Genomic DNA, 9,474 nt, shown 5'->3' on the forward strand with positions numbered 1-9,474 from the left:
GTTATGTCTGGCTCACATGTTTTAAGAAGTCTTGAAAAAAAACTTAGTTTCCGTTGTTTTTGACTCATATTTTCAAAAAGGGTATTTTTTATAAAAAATTGATGTTGTAAAAGATAAAATGGGCTTAAAAACAGGGCATTTTATCCATCTTTTGTGTTTTTGAACAGACCTCAATGGGCTGTTTTCCAAACTCATCAAACTTCAACGATTAAAACTTGAAAATCAACTTATTTTTCTAAAAAACTGATGTTTTTGGGAAAATCTGAGTTAGAAAATTCGATATTGTTGAAAAAAATTGCGTAGAAAATAGAAAAATGTCTGAGTAAAGTAGGCATAATAATGTGAGTTAAAAAGTTACACATATTGGACTATACTTTAATAAACCTCTCTATTTGCATAATTCGCAATTACAGTCGTGGAAGCTTAACTAGCATTACGATCCATGTAAGGCTAACACAGTAATGAGTCAATTAGGCTCGCCGTCACATTGTTTACTCCTAATAAGTTTTTTCATGGTAGTATAAATTGAAAGTGCGGTAAAAAAGGATGCTCCCGGGCGCGTGATTGATATATTCTCGTAATAATTCGCCGCATTACACTTGCGACTTTCCCTTGATTTGTATTTATGTTGAAAGGCCACTGATTGTACAAACATATGAGTCACCCACGCTTTCAGCGTTACAGAATTTTTATTACACGTTTGGAGTAGCACGGGGACAAGTTTTCGAAAAATATTTGCAGGTCATGTAAAGTCTCTCGCTGACGTAATCTTATGCAAGCAGCGCGAATTTTTATCGCGTTTTATGGAAAATGAATGCTGAAGAAGCGATCGCCGACAAAGCCGACGAAAATCCTCGTCGTGCATAACAATGTCGAAATTTTTTCCAAAGGAGAAACGCTTCATCATCCGGGCTACTGGACGCCAGCGACTCGATTGATATGTATCGGCCATAATGGATCTCGACTGACGGTCAGCCTTTTTAAATAATGGAAATACACGCCGCTAATCATCAATATTAAGCCCCCGGATATTAACAGCGAGACTTACAACACGCAACAAGAGCAAGAACAAACGCGTAAATTATGCTTGGATAATTAAAAGAATGGCCAAAAAAACGTAATTGCCGCTTTGTGCGAATGTTAATAACTCACTTCGGCTCAATGGCGAAATTACCATAACGGAGCGGAGTATTTAAAACAATTTATTATTAATTGGTTCAAGTTGGGACAGGACGGGGGACATTCGTTTCAGTGTCACCCCGGGACGTCGTTGCTCTTCCTTATCACTCGAATAGACTCGCTTCAATTATTATTTTCATCACATCTCGAAAATAGACGCTCCATTTCACGATGTAGACGTTCGGAGAAAATTGAAACAATTAATACAACGACTTTCATCAATCAAACGCGTTCAACGCTGACAGATCCAAATGAACTGATAATAAACAACCGAATAACTCTTTATCTAGCGCTCTACCAACGAAAAGACTGACACGCTACACGATAACACGTGCCCCAAATTCCCAGATAAGAATTTCGATCTTGCATAAATCAAGCAAAAAATTACGATCAAATCAAAACCGGCTAGAAAGGAAAAATGGCCTTTCGCCACTTTAAATTGGATTCCTGTGTGGAATAAATGGTCCAATTTTGTAGGTGGTACCGGCAATAAAGCGGCATTTACTTAATTGAGTCTTCAATTTATCCTTAAAATATCATCGGTAAAGGGGCGTTTCGAGAAAAAACCATAATTCCTCGGAAGAAATTGCCGGTTACGGTAATGCGTTTTTAATGGGGGTCGAGCGTTCCTCCTGAAGGTCGCCGATGTTTTCCGGTGGAGGCGTCAATGATAAAGCCGCCTGTTTAATTGTAGACAGGTAGCAGTCGAGATAGTTTGGCGGCGCCTCGTCCTGGATAAGGACTTTAATTAATTGAAGATATATTATTATTAAAAGCATTTTTATCGCGCCGTCGCCACTCACCACAATGACAGCGAGAAAAATCGGCCATCGGAATTTCTTAATTAGTTTACAGCTGTTTAGAATACTCGGGACATAAATTTCTCGATGAATATCTCGATTCCACCCAGTTCTGAAGTAGCTACACAAGCTGGGTAGGTAAAGGCCATAATTTCACAATAATAAAAAAAATGGCAAAAATCATGCTGTTATCGAGCTCATAACTCTTTAAAAACCATTATTCATCTTTATTTTATAATAAATTTTATAATAAAATAAATTATTTTATAATTATCTTTAAGATAAAAAATAAACCCTGTACAACATTCTTAAAGCTATTAGTTTTTTACGTTATTCGAAAATTAAAAAAAAAAACTAAAAAGTTTTGTAACGTTACAAGTCGTTACTTGTCTCGTCAATTGCTAAGTACATACATAAAACTATAATTTTCATTTATTTTCTGGTTAAGCTAAAGATATATCCTTTATTAAGTGTATGAGACTTTTCAGAACCTTTCAGAATCTTATTAACATTGTAGGTCTTTTCGTTTTGTTGCTATTTTAAGTTTCAGCAAAAAAATAAAGTAACGTAGTAACACATAAAAATCAGAAAAAACAGACAGAACTAGAGTTCCTTTATTGGGAGAGTTGGGACACTGAACGTCAAACCGATCCAATTTTGTATTATGTGGATAAGGTATATATTTCTATCCTTTTTTATTAAAATTTTTGTTAGTAACTTATGTCAGAGGTTTATGTCGAAAATAATTTCAAGGTTATAATTTTTGTCAAATGCATAAAATGACATAATTTTACGTCAAATTTAATCAGGGACGTAGAAAACGTAGAAATTTTGGATTACTATTTAAAAAAAGAAAATAATTGAATATCTACCAATATTAATGTTCACATTTCTGAAATTTTTCAATATTTATTTTAATATTAATTACATAACTTAAAACATACTTCAATGCTAAAAATGCTTTTTTTTCAATCACAATTTTTAGTTAAACATCTCGTCCCAAAAATTGGTCATCAAGAACCCTTCATATTTCCTGACGTTTTTTTAAATTTTCTAAAAAATGATATTGAAGATGTTCTCGTATGAAAAACGTAACAAAATCGTGAATTCCCAATAACTTTATAATTTGAAACAGTAGCTAAAGTTCACGTAGATGGTGGCCAAGCAGTGACAGGTTCAACTTTCCTACAAATTAGAACCAATTTTGGGTTCAAGTACCTACGTATTTTGTAAATGCTTAGACAAATTCCCAAAATCTCATAAATTTTGTACATAACATTATTTCGACAATCCACTTTTCCAAATGCTTGTTAATAATAAACGTAAAACTTGGCAGGAAAGGTTCATTTTCTGTCTCTTTCATCGATGATAACCATTTCTTAAAATTAAGGAAAAATGTTTATGATGAAGAATTTAGACATAAAATTCTTGTACTTACAAAGAAATCTCTTTTAAAATTTGGAGTTCATATAAAAAAAACAGTGAATTGACGACGACTGCCAGTCTAAACCATTTCTAAACGCAGTTAGTCGACGAAAAATGGAAACATTTTTTGACAAATTTATTTGACTTTTCGCCAAATTTCAAGAATAACACCACTGATTTCTATTCTAATTTGTTTTTTTATACATTCCAACCGACGTATATGAAACAAAATTTCGAAAATTGACATTCAGTGTCCCAACTCTCCCAATATAGGAACTCTAGACAGAACAAGTTAGAAGTTTTGCGAAACTTGTGCAACTCTAGTCCGCTAAACAAGTAGGGAATTGAGTAAAAAGAGGCTTTTAGTGAGTAGTTAACGAATCAAGAAACTAATGATTATACGACGGCTCTCTGGCTAAAAGAATCAAAGAACCAATCGTCGGAAAAATTATCAAAGATCTGAGCAAAGTCTGTTAGGTTTTTGGACTATGTAAAAGCGCCAAGCTGTTCACGAGTGAAATTTGATGAAAATCAGTTTTGATCGCGCACTACCAGAAGTGATTTCCGCCATTTCACCGATGCCACTTTTGACCAGACCCCACAACAAGACCACCTACACAACGCGAACGGAACATTATGGTAATGTTGATTGAGAGTACGGACGCGTGCGAGCTGGAAAACCGCATCCATCATCTCTAACCCTCTAAGCAGAAATCAGCAATTTTTAAAACAACCAACAAAACTACAATCATTCGCGCATTATGAAACAATACCCAATATATTATTTTTACAATAGCTGGCAATGGGGCCAGTTGTATTTTTATAAATAGCAGCTTTTAGCTTACATGAAATCGTCGTTTGGGCGGGCCTGCGATTTTCCAAAAGATAACAAGTTTTATTATCATTGTTATTATTGTTGGTTGCTTCTGCATTGTCAAGTCTCGACAATAAAATAGCCCGTCTATTGTTAAAAGTGTCACTTGAGAGGACCTCCTCCTACGTCCACCAAATATTAAATTGTGATACTTTCGATGGTATTTTATTTATTTCTGTCAGGATCGTGGTGGTCAAAAACAATCACGTGCCACCCCCGCTGCATAAAATCCTCAATTTTATGTCGTGGGTGGGTCGCAAAAGACTTCTCGCTTCCAATTCTCCAGATAATAGAAATGATTTACGAGCCATGGGTAGGCAGCACTTAATTATCGTGTTTTTGCTAAAACTTGCGAAATTAATTGAGCCGTAAACAAAGCATTCCAAGGGAAAAATTCCGTTAATTACCGCCGCATTAACCGGTCCGCGCTAAAAATTTGTAATAAAAGAACGCCCAATATATCGAAGTATTGTTTTGTTGTGGGAGTTGTAGGAGGTTGTGTGGGCCGACACAACGTGCATGCATTAGTTTTGCATACGTGTATTCTCAATAAAATTATTTATTTGAGGTAAATTGCATCATTACATTGCGAATAAATCCCACTGGCTGCAAACAGGTTGAGGCTTCGAAGTTGGGATTGTACACACAATTGAGTTATCCCGACTTATAGAGCCATCATTCAGAATAATCATTTCGAAATAGGATACGGAACGAAAAAAGATGTTTGGAATCGAACGCTCGAAACTAATACCGTCTAACGGCCGTAAATTATGATTAGTATTGACGCAACGACGCTATAAAATGTCCTACAAACTAAATATTTGTTGGCTATTGTCTAAGGCAGACGATGAAGTTTGTAAGACGAACGCAGACTCCCCAGGTAGAGGCACGCCTCAAATATTTTTACACACGTGCAAAAGCTGTGCCAAGACCCAAACATTTCAAATTCAGAAGATGCACTTGCCTAGAAAATAGAAAGCTAAAACAGACCGCAACTGCACGTTACAGAAAGGAGAAATCTTTATGCAAAAGCCAAAAATCGTGTTCCAGTTTTTACAATGTTTCCTTCTTCTGGACAAAAAGGATGAATTAAAATGCAATTTTCTCAAAATCCTTGAAATAAAAATTAAAGTGCCGGGCTCAGGAATAAAGCTTGGAATTGTGGAAGGAGCAAAAAAGCTCGGACTCCCCACGTCGGGCTGGAGATCGCGCCCCCGTTATCACTGTTATCACAATCCGTGGTATTGTCTCGGACGTAAATCGGCTCGCGTCGTGTCCAACACTTAATTTAGATAAGAGCCGGCCATTAAAAACGCTCCATTATCGTTTGACGACATAATCGTCGATGATAAATCCGTTGTTGTGTTGAAATTGCCAGTGATTCGCCGATAAGCTTCGGTAATAACATAATTTTTGCGTTATGTACGGGGTGGCGCGCGCACACACACACGTTGACATTTCGGTGAAAGCTGCGATAAATCCGAATAAGGTGGCATAATTATTTTTTATTACGAAAGTGCGAACCCTGAAAATCGGCGCTGCTCTTATCAACGTTTCGTAAAAAACGGCCATTATTTATGACAATAATTATTATGAAAGTGAAACTCGTTCGACTATAAATTGTCCGAGAGTTTTATAATGCACGAAACGATAAATAAACTCGTATTATACGACTGAAAATAAATCGTTAGAGGGGACGATTGTAATAACGCGAAAATAAATTTCGCGACAGGATTGTTTCAGGAACCGGAAAGTAGTGTTGCAGGAATTTTCTTAGCGCTCTAGGGCGCGCTTTTGCAATCCTAATGGCTAATGATACGTTTTGTGTTTGAAATGAAACTTTTAAGTATTTTATAATTAGCACATGTTTACCTACACTTGTAATTATTGAAACGCCGGTGTAATTCAAGAATAAGCATTTCAGGCGACAGGTGTCGCTGCCAGTATTTATCGTCGGAGTTTCACCGACACACTTAAATTAATTCCCATAATTTATTGTAACTAATTGTATTCTAAACACTTTAATATTCATTTCTCATCCGTTTTCAGTTGGGTAACTGGTTTGAGCGGAGTTATCGACGCTGAAAAATCCTGAAATTTTTTACTTACCTCGAGGATACACATGTTTCTTTACCGTAATTAAGATCGGTACAAGATTATCGCAACAACACGGCTACTTTAGCCATTAATACTTGACACATTTTTAGGAGCAATTAATTCAATAATTCCAAGTCCTGGTCGGGCGGGTTCCAATGAACCCGCACTGGCTCTCACAAAACTAATTTATTCCAACGCATTTATTTATAATAAAAAAATAATAACATGGCATATTACAAAATACAGATCGCACAATAATAATAATATAAAATTTTCTATAATAGGTAACAGAGTATTTATACACAAGACTTACATTACTATGAGGCAAGACGTTCAGTTCAATATTTATGTACAAAAACCGAATCACGTGTCGTCGGCAAAAAAATCGTCGAAATCCTCCGGTCCCAGCGCGTGTTCGGTAAAATCCGTGTGTAGCAAAGCCGGAAGACTCGGGTCGCTGAAATCCACCGGACTGAGCGCCGGTTCCGGGAAGTCCGGAGAGGCTAACAACGAGTGATCCGATAATTGCAACGACTCGCCGTCCGACTCCAGAAGCAAACAGTCCAAATCACTATAATCCGGTGTTTCCGGGCCGCTCGACTCCGGCCCGGCATTCAGCGCCGCACTTAAATCCGCGATATATTTCATCGCCAGTCGCAACGTTGTAATCTTCGTCAATTTCTCATTGGATCCGGGCACTTGCGTCGCCTGCACGTGTGGAATAACTCTCCGGAGCGTCTCGAAAGCTTGATTAATCTCCCTCATGCGGTTGCGTTCGCGGGCGTTGGCGGTCTTGCGGCGGTACTTGCTCAGAGGGGCGGTTTTCTTGGGGGTGGCGTCTGGCGAATGCGTGCGTCTGCGCATCGACCGCGGCCGCAGCGAGTACTTGTCTTTGGCGGCGTCGTTGTTGTTGGGGTCGGTGTAGAGCAAGAGCGAATCCATGGTCAGGCACTGGGTTTGTGTTTGTTTTTGGGCGACATTATGGTATCGCCGTCTGCACACGAAGAGGTCGGCTTGGCCACTGGTGGGTCGATGGTACCACGAGCTGGTACTGACGAGAATTCCCCACCTGAGCGGGCGTCAGGCGCACACAAATGATCAATTGGGAGATCATTGTGAAGGAGGAATAAATGCTGATAAAGATCGATGGCGCAAATGACGGCCAGGGATCGTTAGCACCGAGACGGATTTTCGGACAGGAGAAAGCCGCAGAAAAGGCGACAATCGACTTCCAAACAAATTAAAAAGAAAAATACCAATAAAAGGAAAAGACATAACTCTTTATCGATTGCTACAATTCGTCTGTATTTCGTCGAAAATTCGTTTTTTTTATGTAGAATTGGAGGCAATAAAAAAATTGGAAGCAATGTTTAGAATATTATTAATTAATTATTATTATTTGCTTTAACTTGGTTCGATTTTTAATAAATAGGTAGTCTTGTGCTGTTTATTAACTTACAGTAAAAAAGGTGTACAATGGGCTAAATAAAACTGAATTGGTTTTTGCTCTCCTTTTATCTCCATCTCCAGCGAAGTAATTTGTTTCCTGGCATGGATCCGGGCTTGTTTCTCATTAATCGATGAAAAATCGTGCGATAATTTGACAGTCCATCATCTGTCATTCCTGAATCTTCGCTTAGCATTTAATTATGCTCCAGTAATATTAATGTGTCACATCCGACGTGATTTTTTGAAATTCTATTAATCAGTCTAGGTGGTCCCATTCATCATATTAATTTTTGTAATTTGATAATTATTTAAATATACGTTTCGGCTGATGTTTAATCCGGCGAAATTGAAAATTATCCCGTCCCGAGTTGTGTTATAATTCGGAGAGGTGGTGGTGAGCGTTGGTCCCCCGGTTTCGGTTCAATTATCGAACAATAAAGACGCAATTTTTTCGTCTCGATATCTGAATATATAATCAGTTTGTCGGCTCGCGGCCATATGGGTTATCTCCACCCAACGCACGAGCGAAGCCTGTAATTAAAATAAAATAAAACCGGGTAAAAAAAGTCGAATTTCCACGGGAAGATGATGTTCTTTGACAACCCGTCATTTATTTTCATTACGATGCACATTAAAAAATTATTATCGCGCCGGCGAAATTTCACGAGACGATGCGTTTATTATTTATTTTGGGGCCGAGACGCTGACCCCTGAACTTATCACCGGCGATAAATAATCGACGATTTATCGCTTTAATTCCGGAAAGAGCGACACCGCAACACCCACGATTCATCAATCATCGATACTTCCTATTTGCACACGCATATACGAATCGGAATTGAATTTCCCCATAAATAAATCCGTAAATTAAGTGTTCATATATCACGAGTACGTGGCGCCCACACACTTTGCGAAAAACTCAACACAAAAGGATGAAGCTGTAATTAATTACAAGACTGAAATTAAAATTCAGATAAGATCAACGCCGAGTGAAATATTGAACGGGAGATGCTACACCTATAAATCAACGCGAAAACCAATAGACACCAAACATTGTATTGGAACAATCTAAAGTTATGACTGCCATAAGAAATTTCAATTTCTAGGCAATAATTTTCTATTCAGCTTGTGGATACTTGCGACGTTTAGAACCTCTAAAGTTACAAAGTTTAGCCATAATAATGTTAGAGGTAAGCAAATCGAGCTACAACGCCTGTCACACCACGATGATGAAGTGCCTTTAAATCACTAAACGCTGCCATCCCCTAACGTCCGTGTCTTCCACACCAACATGCTCCATAAACCACAAAACACTTCATTTTTACCATTACAACAATTATTTCCTCCTGGCTTTTACTATTTTTATTTTATTGTGTAATTGCATTGTTACCTCAGCTCAAACTAAGGTTCATGATTTAAAGTCTTTACCACATTTTCATTCATCTATGTTTACTTATAAATCTTCTAATGCAATTTCTATTTACAATAAATTAAGTGCGTTGTTCAAATCGCTTCCTTTGAACAGTTTTCCGAAACAAGTCAAAGGTTATTTCACTTATTCCTTTCACAATTTTCAGTAACTAGTCATAAACCACGTATGAAGTTTTAAGACTTTTAAATTATTGTTATTCAAGTCGAGATTATTTTATA

At 37.5% G+C, this 9,474-nt stretch overlaps 1 protein-coding gene and 1 long non-coding RNA gene across 2 annotated transcripts; both read right to left on the reverse strand.

Moving 5' to 3' along the window:
* Positions 1–3,035: 3,035 nt before the first annotated feature.
* Positions 3,036–3,629, reverse strand: LOC135267170 (uncharacterized). The gene is made up of 2 exons (XR_010335517.1): positions 3,418–3,629; positions 3,036–3,357 (listed from the first exon to the last, which is right to left on the reverse strand). It is a non-coding gene; the product is annotated as an uncharacterized LOC135267170 (long non-coding RNA).
* A 2,928-nt stretch (positions 3,630–6,557) lies between these two features.
* LOC103312596 (transcription factor atoh7) lies at positions 6,558–7,462 on the reverse strand. Its single transcript, XM_008193608.3, has one exon. The coding sequence runs from the start codon at positions 7,315–7,317 to the stop codon at positions 6,739–6,741; it is 579 nt and encodes a 192-aa protein (XP_008191830.3). The 5' UTR covers positions 7,318–7,462; the 3' UTR covers positions 6,558–6,738.
* Between the last annotated feature and the right edge of the window lie 2,012 nt (positions 7,463–9,474).

The sequence above is a fragment of the Tribolium castaneum genome, chromosome 9, assembly GCF_031307605.1.
Source record: "Tribolium castaneum strain GA2 chromosome 9, icTriCast1.1, whole genome shotgun sequence".
In the NCBI taxonomy this organism is placed as follows: Eukaryota; Metazoa; Arthropoda; class Insecta; order Coleoptera; family Tenebrionidae; genus Tribolium; species Tribolium castaneum.

Excerpts from the sequence above, each read along its gene's own strand:
- LOC103312596 (XM_008193608.3), bottom strand. The coding sequence starts at position 7,317 with ATGGATTCGCTCTTGCTCTACACCGACCCCAACAACAACGACGCCGCC.